Source organism: Hyperoodon ampullatus (genome assembly GCF_949752795.1).
Source record: "Hyperoodon ampullatus genome assembly, chromosome: 18".
NCBI classification, from domain to species: Eukaryota; Metazoa; Chordata; class Mammalia; order Artiodactyla; family Ziphiidae; genus Hyperoodon; species Hyperoodon ampullatus.
The window spans coordinates 50,500,082-50,519,379 of record NC_136931.1 but is presented as its reverse complement, the minus strand read 5'-3'; the positions used below and the strand labels follow the sequence as shown (position 1 = coordinate 50,519,379).

The 19,298-nt window shown below is 48.7% G+C and overlaps 2 protein-coding genes across 2 annotated transcripts in view; both read right to left on the bottom strand.

The window, feature by feature from the left end:
- Positions 1–15,578, bottom strand: part of SPTBN4 (spectrin beta, non-erythrocytic 4) — a gene marked incomplete at its 3' end in the record, with an annotated part of 69,222 nt that extends 53,644 nt beyond the window's left edge. The window contains exons 1-5 of the mRNA XM_079723839.1: positions 15,392–15,578; positions 4,473–4,624; positions 3,191–3,364; positions 1,953–2,044; positions 632–712 (exon numbers count right to left, since the gene is read on the bottom strand). Coding sequence (XP_079579965.1) covers positions 632–712; positions 1,953–2,044; positions 3,191–3,364; positions 4,473–4,624; positions 15,392–15,563 — 671 coding nt within the window. The 5' untranslated portion in view covers positions 15,564–15,578. The remainder of the gene's footprint in view (positions 1–631; positions 713–1,952; positions 2,045–3,190; positions 3,365–4,472; positions 4,625–15,391) is intronic.
- LOC307066204 (ATP synthase membrane subunit K, mitochondrial-like) lies at positions 6,773–9,248 on the bottom strand (the record flags this gene model as incomplete). The annotated part of the gene is made up of 2 exons (XM_079723304.1): positions 6,773–6,961; positions 9,240–9,248. The coding sequence occupies 2 exons, from the start codon at positions 9,246–9,248 to the stop codon at positions 6,773–6,775; spliced, it is 198 nt and encodes a 65-aa protein (XP_079579430.1).
- Positions 15,579–19,298: the final 3,720 nt, after the last annotated feature.

Sequence of the window (19,298 nt, the reverse complement as noted above, 5' to 3'; positions counted from 1 at the left end):
GGTCTCCCCATATGTGCATGAGTGTGTACATATGGGTTCTGGCTTCCCTCACACTAGAGCAAGTCCCTCCCAGTCTCTAGGCCTCAGTTTCCCCAAACTGTCACATGGTCAATCATGATGTGGGTGTAATTTGTCTGGGTACCCTTCCTCAGCCAGCTCAGCCCCGGGCCCTGAAGTATGACTAGGTGGGTTCACAGGGAGGCAGATGGGGGGCCTGGGAGCTCACCATGAGGAAGGACTTTCTGATGGGAGGAGATGCTGTGCACACTCCAGAGTGGACCATCCATGGGGAGTGAGCTGCCCACCCTGTGGGCATCCAAGCAGCAGGCAGAGGTAGAAGCCATATATGTGCATGAGTATATTCCTGTGTGCACACATCTGTGCAAGGGCACACGTGTTTCCATGTGTGTACAGGGTATGTGGCCCGGACAGGGGTCTGTGTGTGCATCTGTGTGTAAGTGTGTGTGTTAGAGCATGTGTGTGAACGGAAATGTGTATGTGTGCAGAGAGGGGAAGGGGGTGGGTCCTGTGTCTGTGTGTGTCATCTATATACATCCGTGTACAGGTGTGTACCTGAGGGATGGGGGCGGGGGTAGGGTGCAGGGCAGGGCTGCCCCAGGCCAGGTGGTACCTGTGACGGTGGATGAGGGCATTGAAGGCCAAGCCGTCCCGCCAGCTGGTGGTAAAATTCTGGATGTTTACCTCAGGGTAACTGGCAGCATGGAAGGGAGAGACAGAGGAAGAGATGGAGAGAGTCAGGAGGAAAGAGGCAGGAAGGGAGAGACAGACAAACAAAGATGGATTGATGGATGGTTGGATAGATAGATAGATAGACAGATAGATAGATAGATAGGAGATAGATAGATGATAAAAGATAGATGATAGATAGGTAGGTAGATAGAAGGGTAGATAGATATAGATGATATATAAGTAGATAAGGAAGAAAGAAAGAAAGAAAGAGAGAGAAAAAGAGAAAGAAAGGAAGGAAGGAGGGAAGGAAGGAAGGAAGGAAGGGGAAAGAAAGAAAGACAGAAAGAAGGAAGGAAAGAAAGAAACAAAGAGCCAGGAAGATGGAAAGAGAAAGAGAGAGGGAGGGAGAGGGAAGGGGACAGGAGAGGAGCAAGAAAGAGAGAGAGGCAGAGGGAATAAGCAGGAGAAGGAAAGAAGGAGAAAAGAGGAACGGACAGAGAGAGACAGAGACAGAGAGAGCAAGGTACAGACAGAGATGGGGAAAGAAAGGAGTGCGGAGAGAGATACAGGAGGGGAGAGAGGAGGGGAGGAGAGATCGGAACGAGGAAAAGCAGACATAGAGGTAAACACAGACACACGGAAGAACAGATAGCATTGCAAGACAGACAGAGAGCCCCAGGAGGACAAGAGTCAGAGAAAGCCCAGTCTGCATCCATACCTGCCCCTCCCGCCTTCCTCCCAGGGCTGCTCTCCAGAGGGCACTTCAGTTTCATGTCAGGCCCCTCCCAGCAGGGGGACCAGGGACATGCCCGGTGGTGTCTGCGAGCCCCTCTTCCCAACCCCACTGAAGGTACCAGGACCCTGAGCTGCCTGAGCCGTGGTGTGTGCCCCCCCAGGCTGAGGGGTGGCTGCTTTCAGGGGTGGGGGAGCGGGGGAAAGCTTGGGAATAGGGTCAGGGGTCCATCCAGGTACACATGAGGCCTTTTGAGGTGCAGGACGAGATGGGGGGGGAGAAGGGAGCAGGATGAGGACAGCCCACCACCTTCTGACATTGTTCCCTGAGGAGTCTGAGTTCTAAATTTGAACCTGGCCTTCCAGATTGTTATACAGGTTTATTCATCAAGGTCGGAAGAGTCTGCTACCAGTTCATTAATTTCAGATGTAACTTTTGATGCTGAGGATTTGGGCTGCCCCTTGAGCTCCTGTCCCAGAGGGAAGCCCAGAGGTTAGGGCCTGGCCCTCCTCGGGGTGGGGGAGCTTACCCAGCTGTCTTCATCTGACACCACAAGAGCAGCGCGTCCTTGGCCGAGCGAGTCTCTCTGTTGTCCTCAGTCTCAATTTTGATGACTTGAATCTGTGAGGATACAAAACATGGCTGTTGGGGTGTGGAAGGCTTGAGCCTGAGAGTGGCAGCAGAGATGGGAGAGGCAGCTTCAGGCTGCGGGTGGGAGAACCCCTTCTCTCCCCCTCCCCTTCCCATATGGCATGTCCACTCCTCCCTCCTCCCAGAGTCTTTCCTACCTGGCCCCCTCTTCACCTCCTTATGGCCACACGGTGGTCCAGCTCCAGTCTCTTCCTTGGGCTCCCAGCTCCCAATTTTGGCCATGACCCTCAACCCAGAGGGATCCTTCTAAATCTGATTATGCCCCTCCTCTTGATAAAACTCTCTAATTTCTCCCCATCTCAGACAGAGTAAGATCAAATTGCTCATCACAGATCACCAAGGCCCTGCCGACCCTTCTGAGCTCAACTCCTCCCTGTCTCCCCCCTGCCTCCCAGTCTCTAGCCATACTGGTCTTTCTGTACCTGTAACATGCCAAGCTCATTCCCACCCCAGGGCCTTTGCATCTGCTGTGCCCCCTGCCTGGAATGCTTTCTCCTTTCATCTTCACTCAGCCATCAGCTTCTCAGAGAGCCCTTCTCTGGTCCCCAAGGCTAAAATCTCAACACAATCAACTGGATATTTTAGATCGCTTTTACTGCTTTATCATAATCTATTCTTTTCTCATAGCTCTTTTTACTTCTCTGCCTAGAATTGATCCTTTTCCCATACATGTCTTGTTTGCACATTGACGTGTTTATTTATTATCTGTCTAACCTCCCCACCCGTGTCTTGCTCCATAAAACAGAAAATTTGTCTATTTTGTTTCTGAACTGGAGCAAGACTGCCTGGATTCCAGTTCCAACTCTACTACCTAGCTGTGTGATCTTGAGCATATTACTTCACATTCCTCAGCTTCAGTTACCTCACTGGTAAACTGGAATAATGAATAGTACCTAATTTTTGGGGTTGCTGTGCATATTAAATGCCAAGTGCTTAGAAGAGAGTAAAAACTATGTAAACGAGGATCATAATGATGGTGGTGATAATGATTTTTTAAAACAGGGTTCCTGGAACATATTAGGAATATTTTTGGAATGATTGATTGAGTGGGTGAGGGACACCGTCCTAAGGCCCCACCCCAGGGGGTGGACTGGGCTGGAGTCACTTGGAGATCACCTGGAAGCGCAGGATGATGGTCCAGACCAGCCCGAGGGTGAGTCGGTGGTTCCCGTCCACGATGTCATGTGAGCCCACGTTCTCCAGGTGCACACGCTGCTCCTTCAGGAACTGCAGTGCCTTGTCTACATTTTCCAGTGAGTGGATCCTCATGCGACCACGCGTGGGCCTTGGCTAGGGCGGCAGGGGCATTAGGAAATCCGGCACCTCGCCAAGAGCACTGTGCCCTCGACCCCACCCCTTCCAAAGAAGGCCACCCCCATAACTACGCTCCCCAACCCCATGTCCAAGTCCAGGCCACGCCCCTTCAGTCTTATCAAAGACCCAGGACCTAATCCTTCTAAAGAAGGCCTGACCCGTTCATAGCCAGAACCTTTCAAGTCACCTCCTTTCAGGACTTTTTCAAGTTCCAGGCCTCGCCCCTTCAACTTAAGCTCCACCTCCAAACTGATAGCCACGCCTTTTATCATGAAGCTCCGCCCTCTGCCTGTAGCCATACTCCCGCCCCTTCCATTGGATCTCTGCCCCAGGCCACCAATGTTTTGCCACTAGTTCCACCACTCACTTCCTCCTTTTCAGGTCCCTGTCTTGAGCCACGCCCATTCTATCAGGCCCCGCCCCACTCCAGGGCTCTCCTCTTTTTTTATAGCTCTATTCCTTCCAAGGGTGTTTGTTCCTATTCTATAGCCATGGCCCTCACGACTTCCTGAGCTTCAGGCTCTGGTCCTTTAACCAATCTCTAGCTCCATCAGAACACCACCCTTTGCGATGAAGTCCCATCCAAGCCCAGAAATACAACTGCAACCCATACAACAAGCCACACCCATACAAGAGTTCCTTCTCTCCCCCAGACTCCCGTGACCTAGGCCTCACCCTTCCGATGACAACCACACCCTCAACCGTAGACCCCCTACAACAAGAGTCCTGCCCCTGTTTTATAGCCATGCCTCCTACTACCGCAACCCCAGGCCAGTCCCTTCTAATAAAGCTCCTCCCTTTTCCAATAGCCCCACCCCTTCCAGCGGAGCCCCACTCAAGCCCAGAGTCCCGCCCCGAAGGGCAGCCCTCTCTGACGGAAACCCGTCTCTGTTCCAAGCCACAACCCCAGGCTCCTCACAACCAGGCTCCATCCCTGGGCCATAGCCCCGCCCACCCAAATGAGGTGCCTTTTACCCACCCCGCCTTTCTTAGGTGGCTCCATCCACCCATTAGCCAGGCCTGCAGTAGTCCAGCCCGAGACGCTAGGGCCGCCCCCTTTACCCAGCCCTTCTGGCCCCCTCACCAGCTGCTCCCCGGACAGCACTTCCAGGAGCCGCGTGAGCACGAAGCCATCCCTGAGGTCCGCATAGAGGTCCCCGATGTGGCAGCCAACGCGAGCGAGGTGCGAGTTCACCCACTTGGTGAAGGTTTTCTTCTGCACGGCCTCCCGCTCATCTGCAGGACACGCCCTGATGAGCCCTCGTCTCCTCCAGGAACTCCCCCTTCCAGCTTCACCCCAGCCCTCCACCGCCAGCCAAATCCTGCTCAGGCCCAGCTCCCTGCAACTATCAGGTCTCTGGGCAGGCGGCTCCTCCTACCTGGGACGCCCTCCCCCTCTCCCCCCCCTCCCATGCCCACCTGGAGACCGCTTCTCTGTCCTTTCAAGTTTTCCTGAGATGTCACTTCCACAGGAAAGCTGCCCTGTTTCTTACCCTAGTCAGTGCTGTTCATTCGTTCAGGAAATACCTGAGCACCCACTATGTGCCCCACACTGTTCTAGGCTCTGAATACGAGGCAGAGCTCAGTTTAGTGGGGACACATAATACGCTAGGGAGCCACAGAGGGTTAAGGAGGGAGAAGGACAGGATGAGAGTTGGGTCTCAGGAATATCTCTGGCTTCTGTGGGAAGGGTGCATCAGAGAGAGCAAGAATAGCAGCCCAGAGCCCAGGGAGGAAGAGACTGGGGAAAGGACCCAGGAGAGAGAGGAAGAGGCTGGACCAGGGCAGAAGCTGAGGGGATGGGAGGAGGCATACTGGAGAGTTATTTAGAGATGAAAAAGTAAGAGTCAGCCACTGACAGGCTGTGGGGAATGAAGAGGAAGGAATATGCTAGACTGAATGTCCCTTGAGAGCAGGAACCACATCTCCCCCTCTGTAGTAGCTGGACTGCCAGGTTTCCCACATCCCTGGGGCAAGAAGTAGGCACGGGATTACTTAAGCGGGGTGGGGGAGGGGAAATGTGTACACTTTCCGCCTTGCTTGCTTACAAAGAAATTGTTTGGGACCTCTCTTCCCTCTTCCCATTTTTGTTGTTTTTTTGGCGGCGTGGCATTTGGGATCTTAGTTCCCCAACCAGGGATGGAACCCATGCCCCTGCGGTGGAAGCGCAGAGTCCTAACCACTGGACCGCCAGGCAGGGAATTCTCGCCCCATTTTCTTTTTTTTAAGTAACAGTTTTAGGGACTTCCCTGGTGGTGCAGTGGTTAAGAATCCGCCTGCCAATGCAGGGAACACGGGTTCGCTCCCTGGTCCGGGAAGATCCCACATGCCGTGGAGCTACTAAGCCCGTGTGCCACAACTACTGAGCCTGCGTGCCTAGAGCCCGTGCTCTGCAACAAGAGAAGCCACCGCAATGAGAAGCCTGTGCACCACAACGAAGAGTAGCCCCTGCTCGCTGTTACTAAAAAAAGCCCACGTGCAGCAACGAAGATCCAAAGCAGCCAAAAATAAATAAATAACTTTAAAAAAATAACAGTTTTAGTATGAGCTACATTCCCATACTATAAAATTCACCCTTTTAAGGTGTAAATTCAGTGGTTTTTAGTATATTCACAGAGTTGTGCAACCATCACTTTTATCTAGTAACATTTTTATCACCCCAAAAAGAAACCCTGTACCCATTAGAAGTCACTCCCCATTCTCCCGTCTCCTAACCCTAGGCAACCATTCATCTATTTTCTGTCTCTAAGGATTTACCTATTCTGGATACTTCACATAAATGGAATCATGCAGGCCTTTTGTGTCTGGCTTCTTTCAGGCAGAATAATGTTTTCAAGGTCTGTCCACGCTGTGGCATGTATCAGTACTTCATTCCTTCTACAGTCAAGTAATATTCCATTATATGGATATACTACATTTTACTTCTCTATCCATCAGCTGATGGACATTTGGGTTGTTTCCACTTTTTGGTGATTATGAACAATACTGCTACGAACAATAAGGTACAAGTTTTTGTGTAGACACGTGTTTTCAGTTATCTTGAGTATCAACTGGGAGTGGAATGGCTGGGTCATCTGGTAACTCTATGTTTAACCTTTTGAGGAAATGCCAGACTGTTTCCCAAAGCAGCTGAACCATTTCACATTCCCATCAGCAATGTACAAAGGTTCCAATTTCCCCACATCCTCGCCACCACTTGTTATTTTCCTTTTTTATTTTATTTTTTAAAATTACGGTCAACCCAGTGGGTGTGAAGTAGTTTCTCAATGTGATTTTTTCCCCCAGGTTCATAATTTATTGTACAAATTGAGTATCACATGATGAGTTGACATTAGTTTCTCCAGGCATGAGAACTTATGAGATGAGGTACAGTTTAGAATCCATTTATGTGGCTTTCACAGCTGGAGTTTTTTTGGACCTTAACTTGAAGTATAAGACTATCCAAGCAATGCCTTTATACGTGACCAGTACACAGTTCATTCTCCCTGTGAGAGTATAAGAGTTGAAATATTTTTTGATACCAGTGAAATGGAATTGGGTGTCAGTTTCTGGACCTGCCACGATTTCAGCCTTCTAAAAGGCACAAACCGCCAGCCTGTCTCAAGGTGGTTTCGACTTGCACTTCCCTAATGATGAATGATTTTGAGCATCTTTCACATGCCTATTGGTCGTTTGTATTGCTTCTTTGGTGAAATGATCTATGCAAATCATTTGCCCACTTTTATTTTATTTTATTTATTTATTTTTGGCTGTGTTGGGTCTTCGTTGCGGCGCATGGGCTTTCTCTAGTTGCGGCAAGTGGGGGCTACGCTTTGTTGGGGTGTGGGGGGCTTCTCATTGCTCTTGTTGCAGAGCACAGGCTCTAGGCACACGGGCTTCACTAGTTGTGGCACGTGGGCTCAGTAGTTGTGGCACACAGGCTTAGTTGCTCCACAACATGTGGGATCTTCCCGGACCAGGGCTCGAATCCATGCCCCCTGCATTGGCAGGCGGATTCTTAACCACTGCGCCACCAGGGAAGCAAGCCCTGGTCCACAGAGCACGGGATGGAAGAAGGAACTGGAAACCCACACTAACTGCTTGGAGCAGAGCCTCCTTGCCAATGAGGCTGCTCATGTAGGAACTATCCAGGGGAGAGAAATAAGCTTCTATCTCCTTTAAGCCACTGTATTTTTGGCTCTCTTGTTACAGCAGAGACCTTAGCCTGTACAGACACTGTTTGCATTTTATCACTAAATAATTTAGCAGTCGCACTTTTAAGTTTCCCATGAGTACAGAAATCATGATTTATATTGCCAGTTTATTTCCATTTTTAGCCACTTGAAATCTCCCAATAACTTTTATTTCCTAACATTAACCATTTGTAACATTATCAACACTGCATTTGACTCTGGCAGTAGAAAATACACATTGCTAGAAAACACACACTGACTGACCTGTATTTTTTTGTGCTTCAAGTTGGATCTTGAATGTTTGCCTCTAATTTGAAAGTGAATATGCAGAAACAAACAGTAAATCCAAATGGCAATCTTGTTTGCCTAAGTGTGGGTTTTGTGCTGTTTGGATAGGATGGGGGACCTGTGTGAACACATGGATCACACATGAGGAAGTGATGACAGAAAAGATGCTGAACTGGGTATTTGGTGATTCTGCCTTCCAAAGGCGATGCCCATAGCAGATTGTGGTCCATGCTGAGGCCCAAGTAGAACTTGAGTGCATCCCCAGCATGGTGCAGAATGAGGGCAACTGGATTCAGTCCTGCTTTTACTGATGACCAGCTATGTGACTTCAAGAGCACATCCCTCCTCTCTGGGCCTCCATTTTCCCATTTCCAAAATGAGGGTTTAGGACTAGATCAGGATTTCTTCAGTGGGTTCTGGGGGACCCTGGGTGTTTGGGAACTCATGCTTGGAAGACAAGGACCCAGGAGAATATTTTTAATTTTGTAACTTCATTTCAATGATCCTCAGAGAAAATTAATAGAAACACATCCTGGACTACCTGGATGGTGACTTTATAGAGGACTATGCTGTGAGACTTGGGGGTTTGTGATTACAATCTCGTTAGCATGAAGCTGGGGTCCAGAACTGAAATGCCCACCAGGGCCAGGCAGGCTCCACGTGAGAGAACGAGGCCCTCCTAAAAGGGGGCAGCGGCCACATGGCCCTGGCATCTGGAGTCTCACAGGAGTGAAGGCCTAGTGTTGCCATATCACATGATGGCCCATGAGGTGCCAAAAATCTGGAGATAAAAATCTCCCTGTTTTTAAACGTTGGCAACTGATTTACGTTTTTATAAAACACAGTGGGGCTGAAAACCAAATGTGTCCCAGAATGCCACTTCTGACCTAAGTTGACATTGAATGTTTACTGTGTTGGTGAGTGTGTGTGGCTACCTCACTGGGTGTCTTCCGTCTGCCCCTCAGGTGCCTTCTCCCCTCTTCTGCACCTACTCTGAGCCCAGGGAGCCTGGCTGGCGTGAACTATATGAATGGGCTCCCTGGCCCTTAAAGGCCTCAGACTTTTGGCTGGGTTTCGCTAGCAGGAGATGAGAGGAGAGAGAAAGGGCTGAGGGACTTGTTCCCTCCCTGCCTGACCAGCTTCCCCAGGACCTGGTGCCTCTCCCTACATCCCCCACTCCTCCTGGGGATGCCTCTCTCCCCTCTCACTACTCCCTGCCCTGCCCCAGTCCCTGGGGGTGGGGAGGAATCTCCACACACCTAAATAGTCCCTTCATTCAACTCTCCTTAATTTTACCCCTTTGAGGGGGCCATCTGCTTCCTCCTGGCGCTCTAGCTGGCACACATACCTTTGGGTTGTCAAGACTCCAAGGCAAATGACAAACGTCCTACCTCTGCCATTGTGCTCATATTATTTTGCCATTTATATATTCTTCCCCACTGTGGTAGTCACCAATCACAAGTGAAATGCATTTCCTTAGAATAACACTTTAATTTTTCACATCTTTAATACATTGAGGTTTTCATAGAGTAGGAACTAACTACTCCCTTATCTACTACTGGTTACAAAGAAAGGATAGAGAGAGACAATATGTAAATGATATGTTGGCTATTAGTCTGCGAAAAGTTAGGAAGCCGGAGACACTAAGTATTGGTGGAAATGTGAGGACATCATAACCCTCATGCCTGCTGGTGGGGCAGCCATTCGGAAGGCAATCTGAGTCAAATTAAATTAGTGCATAGCCGCCATGGGCCAGCAATTCTTTCCCTATGTATATGGCCCATAAACTTTTCCATGCTGGTTTATAAAGAGCATGTATGATGATGTTCAGTGTAGTGCTATTAGCGGGGACGGGGCAGGGACAGGTTGGGGGTTGGGGAGAGCCTGGTTGTCCATTACTGGGAAAGTGGAACATGGCGAGTGCACACCATCAACTCCATACAGCAGTTAGAAGCCAGAGTAGAGGCGCACAGAGCCACATGGATGAGTCTTGAGGCTACAAGGCATAGCACTGAATGAGAACATAATGCAAAAAATGCAATCGAGACTATGATAAAACATGCATCGATTAGCAATACCTGCATGTACAAACCCACATGTATAGGGCTCCCAGATTTATGACAAAGTGAAATTGCAGTTCAGTAGGGAAAGTCTTTTCAATAAATGGAGCTGAGTCAACTGGACATCCATGTGGGGGAAAAAGAGAACCTTGACCCACACTGTACACAATAATAAATATACTAAATACCATTTGGCTTATAAATCTAAATGTGAAAGGAGTACAATAAGGCTTTCAGAAGAAAACATCAAAGAATATCTCCATGACCTTGGAGTAGGCAAAGATTTCTTACACAAGACACAGAATTTTAGCTGTACAGGAAATAATGATTAAGTAATTATCAAATTAGACTACCTTTAAATTAAGAAATACTGTTCATCAAAAGACAACGTTAAGAGAATGAAGAGGCAAGCCACACAGTGGGAGAAAATATTCACAACACATATATCAGACAAAGGACCTGTACCCAGAATATATAAGAACACCCGCAAAACAATTAGAAAAAGGCAGGAATATTAATAGGAAAATGGGCAAAAGACTTGAATGGGCACTTCACAGGAGGCTATCCAAATAGTCAGTAAATATATGAAGAGGAGCTCCACTTCATTCGTTGTTTTTAGTCATCAGGAAAATGCAAATTAAAACCACAGTAGAATGCACACCCATTAGAATGGCTCAAATTACAAGACTGACCACACCAAGGGTTGGATGTACAGCAACTGAATCATTCATACACTGCTGGTGGGAATGTGAAATGATACAAACTGGAAGTTTCTACTAAAGTTAGATATACACGTACCTTATGACCCAACAATTTCACTCCTGGGTGGGTATAAGCCCCCAAAATGAGTGCTATGTCTCTCAAAACATGTATATTTAGAGCAGCAATAATCTGTAATAGTCTGTGATACTACAAATCACTAGTTTGTAATAGTCTAGTTTGTGACATCCCCAAATTAGAAGCAAACCAAATGCTCATCAACAGGTGAATGGATAAACCATGGCATTTTCACACTGTGGAATACTATACAGCAATGAAAAGGAACCACCTACACATACAGGTAGACATGGGTGAATCTCATGAGGAGCGTGTTGAGTGAATGAACCCAAACACAGAAGGGTACCCACTGCATGATTCCATTTATATAAAGTTCAAATGCTAGCAAAATGAATGTACACTGGCTAGGACAGTGTTTACTCTCGGGATGATACAAAGGCAGCCTGAGAGGGACTTCTCTAGGGCTGTCAGATTCTGTTTCCTGATCTGGTTAAAAGGGGGTGCTCATTGTGGAAATTCTGGACACACAATATATCTGCCTTTCTGTGTCATGTAATACCTTTTAGAGTTTAAAAAAAAACATGGATATATGCACACTAATGAGCAACGCACGTGTTGTGAAGAAAAAGATTTGCATTAAAACAATCAGAATGATTGCCTATAGGAGAGAAGGCATTGGTGTGAGATTTGGGACTAAAAGAGAATAAAGGAGTAGATCAAGAGGAAACGGGCTTCCAACATTGTGAAGCAACTATAGTCCAATTAAAAAAAAAAAAAGAGGAAAGGGGCCCCCACACAAACTGTGGAGCATGGGACTTCCCTGGTGGTCCAGCGATTAAGACTCCGTGCTCCCAGTGCAGGGGGCTGGGTTCAATTCCTGGTCAGGAACTAGATCCCGCATGACGCAACTAAAAAGACCCTGCATGTTACAACTAAGACGCAGTGCAGCCAAATACATAAATAAATATTTAAAAGAAAAAAAAACAAAAAAACTGTGGAGCATGATTATGGGAACTCTCTGTAGTGGATGGGACCAGACAACTTTTAAAAATATCTTCATGCAGGGACTTCCTGGCGGTCCAGTGGTTAAGACTCCATGATTCCACTGCAGGGGGCATGGGTTCGATCCCTAGTTGGGGAACTAAGATCCCGCATGCCGCACAGTGTGGCCAAAAAAAAAAAAAAAAACACCATGCAAAAACATATTACGGAGGACTCTGCTCAAGGGTTTGGCCTTAGTGTGAATAGAGGAAAACCATGAGAGAAGTGGGCAAAGGGATGCAAAAGAAAATGCACCCTAGCTGTCTACGTCATGTTAGTATCTTGACCAGCAGGATAGCAGCATCTCGAAGTCACTGTTAAGCTGAAGTTACTGGTTTTGTGGTTTGGGTCTGGAATCCAGTATAATGTGTTTTAGTTGTAGAGAAGCATAGGCATAAGAGATATAAACAGAGCTGTGTGTTTTTGTGCATTTAAGAAAACCATATTTCAATGATAACACTTATATGTGGCATCTAAAATACGACACAAATGAATTTATCTATGAAACAGAAACAGACTCACAGATATAGAGAACAGACTTGTGGTTGCCAAGGGGGAGGGGGATGGGGGAGGGAAGGACTGGGAGTTTGGGATTAGCAGATGCAAACTATTTTATTTAGAACGGGTAAACAACAAAGTCCTACTGCATAGCACAGGGAACTACAATATATTCAATATCCCGTAACAAACCATAACGGAACAGAAAACCATAGTTCTAATAATTAAGTAGACACAGGGAGTGTATGAGAATTTTTTTTTTTTTCTTAGCTGGGTCCCTACATTTCTCTGGACTCTGTGCTGTCTGAGGTGTCCAGGGCTGGTGCTCTCTGAATCAGTGGTTCTAACAGTTGAGGAGTCCTTGATCCTCACGTCACCACATCCCACTTCTGCTTAAAATCTCACCATAGCTCCAGGTGCCCTCACCCTCTTTGGAATGGCCTTCAAGGCCCCTCAAGATCTGGCGGCCACTGGCTCCTTGCCTGCCATCATTTACTCACCACTTCGCTCCAGCCACTCTCAACTTCTAGAGGTCTTGCCTATTCTGTTCCCTCTCTCTGGAATATTCTTCCACTCTCCTCCCCAGGGTTCACTCTTGTTTGTCCATTAGGGCTCAGCTCAGCCATCTCTTCCTCCAGAAAGCACTCTGATTCTCTAGACTGGATCAGGCCCCTCATCTGGTCTCCTACAGCCCTGAACTTCCACATCTGGCCTCTGCCTGTGCCTCCCCCATCTCGGCCCTGGTCCCTGTGAGTCATCATTTGGGGCTGGATCTAACTTTCCCACTGGACTGGGAGCCCTGGAGGAGCGGGACCAGGGCTGCCTCAGTCACCACTATGTCTCTCATATTGTCCAGGACAGGACAGGCGCAGAGCAGTCACTGATTAAATATTTTGTGGATGAAATAATAAATTCTAGAATTCTAAGTAGATACGTTCCCAAGTTTTTTAATCTATGAGTCTAAAAATACAATTTTGGGACTTCCCTGGTGGTCCACTGGTTAAGACTCCACACTTCCAACACGGGGTGGGCTCAGGTTTGATTGTTGGTTGGGGAACTAAGATCCCACATGCCGTGCATCACGGCCAAGAAAAGAATAAAAAATTTAAAAAAATTTAAAATACAATTTTGGGCTTCCCTGGTGGCGCACTGGTTAAGAATCTGCCTGCCAATGCAGGGAACACGGGTTTGAGCCCTGGTCCGGGAAGATCCCATATGCCGCAGAGCAACTAAGTCCCTGCACCACAACTACTGAGCCTGCTCTCTAGAGCCCACACACCACAACTACTGAGCCCTCGTGCTGCAACTACTGAAGCCCACGTGCCTAGAGCATGTGCTCTGCAACAAGAGAAGACGCCACAATGAGAAGCTCGCGCACCGCAACAAAGAGTAGCCCCTGCTCGCCGCAACTAGAGAAAGCCCGTGCGCAGCAACAAAGACCCAGTGCAGCCAAAAATAAATAAATAAATAAATGTATAGAAAAAAAATTTTAAGTTTCCACGAGTATATGTTTATATTCTTCTAGGTGTCTAAACCAGAGGAAGCTAGCAATCCATGGGTTGAATCTGGTTCAGACTTTATGCACTTACAATTGTTTTTTGTTTTTTGTTTTTTTTGATTGGGAAATTGCAGATAAACATCAGAGCTAGCAGCTCTGGGCCTGCCTTTCCCCATGGTTAGAGCAGGTGACTAGGGCGACCACAGTCCCCAGGCCACTCACTCGTGTATGTCACCTGCTTTCCCAGAGGTCCTTGAGTTTAACAACCTGCTTGACATCTTATACGTTTCCAAGGATCTTAATATTGAAGATCCCATGATTGTCAAATGCTGAGTTACTAAAATTCTGAGTTACTAAGATTCTAAGGGAACTCATTCTGACTTTTGGATTTTAAGATTTCATGACTCTTGACAATATATATTTTATGTGTATAACACTCCATGTTTCTGAGATATTAACATTCCAAGGGTCATCGTGCTAAGGGTCTAATGTTTTAAAGGCTTATGATTATGGAGTTACATGTCTCTGAAGGGTCTTTGTTCATAAAACTTTACTATTGATGATTAAACACTTCTGAGATTCTAAAGCCCCGTGAATACAAAGTCCTAAAGTTCAAGGGCCTACAGTTCCAAAGGTCTAAGATCGTAAGACTCTATAACTATACAGTTCTCCAGTCTTTGCTTATATTGTCCTAAAACATCCAAGTATGGTGACCAACCATTCCAGTTGTCCCAGGACTGAGGGTTTCAGTGCAAAAAACATGAATGTGTGGTTATTCTTTCTTAAAGTGCTCAGGATCCACGTTTCTAATCTGAAATCCTATAGGTTTAGGATTATAAAGCCCTAAGGATCTCTGTGCATTAGAGTTTAAGTTTCTGATGTTCTAAGACCCTAGGAGCCAACGATTAAAATGTCTTAAGATCTGTGATTATAAAGTTCTGTTTACACGAGTCTCCACTTCTAAAGGTCTTGGGTTCAAAGAATCTCTGGGTATGACATTCCAAGGTCCTAAGATGCGAGGTTTCAGCACTTCGGGATTCTAAGGAAGTATGCTTAGAAAGTCGCCCGTTTCTGGGATTGTATTAATACATTTCTACGTTTCTATGGCTGCACTGCTCCATACAGCAGCCACAAACCACATGTGGCTATTGAAATTTAAATTAATTAAAACTAAATCAAATTAAAAATTCATTCCCTCAAATAGCACTGGCCACATTTCAAGTGCTCACAGCCACAGGTATCAGTGGTTAGTATATTGGACATCACAGATACAGAACATTTTCCCATCATCATGGAAAGTTCTATTGGACAGTGCTGGTCTAAAGATTCAAGGTCCGGGCTTCCCTGGTGGTGCAGTGGTTGAGAGTCCGCCTGCCGATGCAGGGGACGCGAGTTCGTGCCCTGGTCCGGGAAGATCCCACATGCCGCGGAGCGGCTAGGCCCGTGAGCCATGGCCGCTGAGCCTGCGCGTCCGGAGCCTGTGCTCCGCAACAAGAGAGGCCACAACAGTGAGAGGCCCGTGTACCACAGAGAAAAAAAAAAGATTCAAGGTCCAAATGTCTGTAACTCTCTTCCCATCCTCCAGGCCATCAAGGTACAAAGACACCATCCCAGCAGCTTCCTCCCTTCCTTCCCTCCCACCCTCGCACCCCAGCCCTCCTCCAGGTACCTGCCAAGGCCTTGATCCTGGAGCACTCAAAGAGTGAGGCGGCCGCGGTGGAGGCGGCTGGTTGCTCCCGTTCCCAGCCCCGATCTGGACTCTCCCAGCGGGCTGCAGGGTTGTTATTGTTAGGGGCTGGCGGCCCCTCCATGTTATCCACTTCCCCTGGTACCTGCGCCATCAGGGAAGGTGAGGCCTGGGGATGAGGAGAGGAAGGTTAGGACTAGAAACAGGGCCTGAGTTCAGAGGTCCCACTTCTAACAGCAACTGGCTGTGAGTCCTGTTCCCTCTCACCTTCAGTTTCTCTGTCTTTAGAAGGGACATGATAATAATGGCAATAGTGTTCACCCTGACCACATCATAGGGCTGTGGTCAAGCACCAAGTTTAGTGCAGGGTGGGGGCTCGGCAAATTGTCACTGTTGGGACTTCCCTGGCCGTCCAGTGGTTAAGACTCAGCGCTTCCACTGCAAGGGTCACAGGTTTGATCCCTGGTTGAGGACCTGAGATCCCGCATGACACAGAGATCCCGCATGCCGTGCGGCAAAAAAAAAAAAAAATTGTCACTGTTATTATTGTTAGAAAGATAACATTGTTATCAATAGAACTCTATAAGGCAGTAATAACAATAATTCACATTTATTGAGCAGTTGCACTGTGCTCAGTACTTTATATGCATTATCTTATTTAATTCCCACAAATTCAATTCTGTAAAGAAAGGTACTATTAAGCCTATTTTACAGAGGAGGAAGCTGAGGCACAGAGGGGGTAATTCACTTGCCCAAGGTCACACAGCTAGTGAGTAACCAAGATTCAAATGTAGCCACTATGATCAAATAACTGCATTAATGCCCTCAGTTCTTCATCCTTATAGCCACACCCTTTGCCATATAACTCTTCAGTGTTCTCCCACTCTGGGTTTGGGAGGAATGGAAGAGGGGGTTGGGGGGACATGCCCTACCCCTTGACTCTGGGTTTGGCCACATGACTTGCTTTGACCAACAGTATTAGGTAGAAGTGCTGGTGAGTTCTGAGCCCAGGACTCAGGAGACATTGCATGTTTTTGCTTGTGTTTGACTGTGGCCATGAGACTGCTAGGCTAGTCCAGGTCCAAGGCCCTCATCACAGCCAAGGTCAGCTAGAGCAACCAACAGTCAACATCCCCCTACCCATCCCAACTGGTGAATAAGCTCATATAAGCCCAGCCTAAGTCGCTGACCTCAGACTGACTCGAGGCTAAATAAATGCTTAGCGTTTTAAGACACTGAGTTTGGGGGTGGTTTCTTATGCAACATTATTGTGGCAACAGCTAACTGACATACTGTCTGACTCCAGAGCTATGTTCTAGAACACTGCCAGATTGTAAATATGAAATTTAAGGGTGTGGGAGACATTAGATACATCTCCTCCACCCTCTGGAACCCCAGGCCTGATTCTAAGACTAAGAAAGGAGGGAGTTGAGAGGAGATCAGTGTCCCCATTCTCAAAATATTCCAACAGTTGCCAACTCACCAGATTTTAGGAAGGCAGGGTCTAGGTCTTGGTCAGTGTAGTGGAGACTGTCCCTTTCAACAGACACTCAAAAATCCATTATTATTTTTCCCTTCTTCCATGGAAAGCTGTAAGTGGGCACCTGTGTGACCTTGGCTGAGTCACTTACCCTCTCTAGGGCTCAGTCTGTTCATCTGTAAAGTGGTAATGATAATGGTACCCATTTCCTAGGGGTGTTTGAAGATGACAGGATTAATAATGCAGGGAACATGGTATCTAGTACACAGCAAGCCCTCAATACGTGGGCCTTGCTATTATTATTCATCCTCCAGTCACGTATCTTAGCAAATAAAAGTGCCTGTGCTGGAGTCTGATAGAAATGAGCTCCAAGTCCTGCTTTATTCTTGCTGTATCTTTAAACCCTTTAACTTGGCTTCTCTGTGCCTCAGTTTCCCTCCCTGTGAAACGGTGAGCACAACTGTTTCCTCAGTGGAGGATACTTGGAGATGGAGAGGCACTTAGCACTTCGTGATCTCTCAGGCAGTCTGGCGGTGGAACAGCCCTGGCCATTACGTGATTCAACGGGAGAAGGAAGGGAGAAGGCGGTGGCGGAGGTGGAAGGGGGTGTCCTGCAGACTCCAGGAAAGGTTGGCTGGGCGAGGCTGGGGATGGGACCTGAGATAGGATGCTTTAACCCTTCCAAGGCCGCGCCTCTCTCTCCCTGCAGTCTAGTCACCGTTCCCAAGGAGAGGGGCCTGGGAAGGACAAGGCTTGGATGAAAGACCCTCGCATGGCACGGAGGCTGGACTGGGCTGAGGGATGGGAGCTGATTCTGCCCTCGACCCTCCGCCTCCCCCAGCCGGGGAGAACCTCGGGGCTCAGGCCATGCCCAAGGCGCGCGGGGGAGGGATGCTAGGGCAGGTGGGAAGATGCTGGAGGGAGGGGCTATCCATCCCCAAGCCGCTCACCTGGGCCCGCGGCCGCCGGTGCCGCTGTCCCCGCTGCTGACCGTGCCCGACCGCCCTCCCTGTCGGCGTCCACTGCCCGGCCTGGCCGTCTCTGCTCGGCCCCACCGGCCCAGCCGCTCGGTCAGATCCGCATGCGCCGCGGCCGCCGGCGCACCTCCTCCCGCTCGCGCGGCCGCCGCGCTCGGCGCGCCCCCGGGACCCCCTCCCGCCCGCGGTCCCCCGCCAACCCCGGCCGCCTGCAGCGCCGGCCCACGCGCGGTCACACACCCGGCCACGGCGTGTGATACACAGCTGCAGGGGCCCGAGATAGCGTCACACACAGTCCACACTCTCACGGGGTCACACAGTCCCACACTGCCACACACACACGGGGTCACCTACAGCGTCACAGACATTATCCACATCCACACACTCACACTGCCACCCCCTCACATGGGGTCACACAGTGTCAAATATTCAAACCGTCTCACGCAGTCATAAGCTCACACGAAGTCCCGCCCTGGAACAGGGCGCGACAGCGTCACACACTGTAAAACACTCAAATACTGTCACCACCATTCACGCGTTCTCATACACAAGCACACATATGCCACACACTGTTGCACACCTCCATGGGGTCACAAAGAGTGTCATATACTCACACATCACACACTGCTTCCCTATCACACAGCGTCACACACTTTTACACACTCAAACTTGTTACATCCCTTACACACTCGCATGGGGGTCATACACCCTGCACTGTCACCCACTTACACATCACACAGTCACAGGTCACAAATAGCACCACCACAACAGTCAACACCCACAGCCACACTCAAATGATGGCACGTTGTCACACAACTTACATGACACACGCAGTGTCACACACTAAGTCACACACTCCCACATAACACAACTCACACATGTCCCACACTCACACCATATCCCCCAGCGGCATGGATGCATACAGCATCACAGACTGACACACCGTCACCCAGTGTCACCACAAGGTCTCAGAAGAACAGCATCAATGTCTTCCACACGTGGTGTCACACACAGTCTCATACTGTAATACGGTGTTTTACGCAGAGGATGGCACATGGTATCACCCACAATCATGCTCTCCTTTGGCGTTATTCACAGTCACACAGGGCCACACGGGCACATAGACACGCAGTTACACAGTGTCACACCCACGCACCCACACTGGCCTCCCTCACTTTTTCCCCTTGTAGCCTAGAGGAGCTTTGGGGCGTAGTGTGAGTCCCAGATCAGCCTAGTGGCCCTGAGAGAGGGGGTCTGAGCGAGGAGATGTGGGTGTGGCCCGCGCTCGCCCCGCCCCTCTCTGGGAGTTTAGAGCTCGGAGGCGGGGCACTGGGTTCACCTTCGTAGACCGCCAGATACGGCCACGCCTCCCAGTCTAAGGGGCGGGCTGGAAGGCGGTGCTGGGCCGCAGGCGGAGGCGAGCCGACTCCCG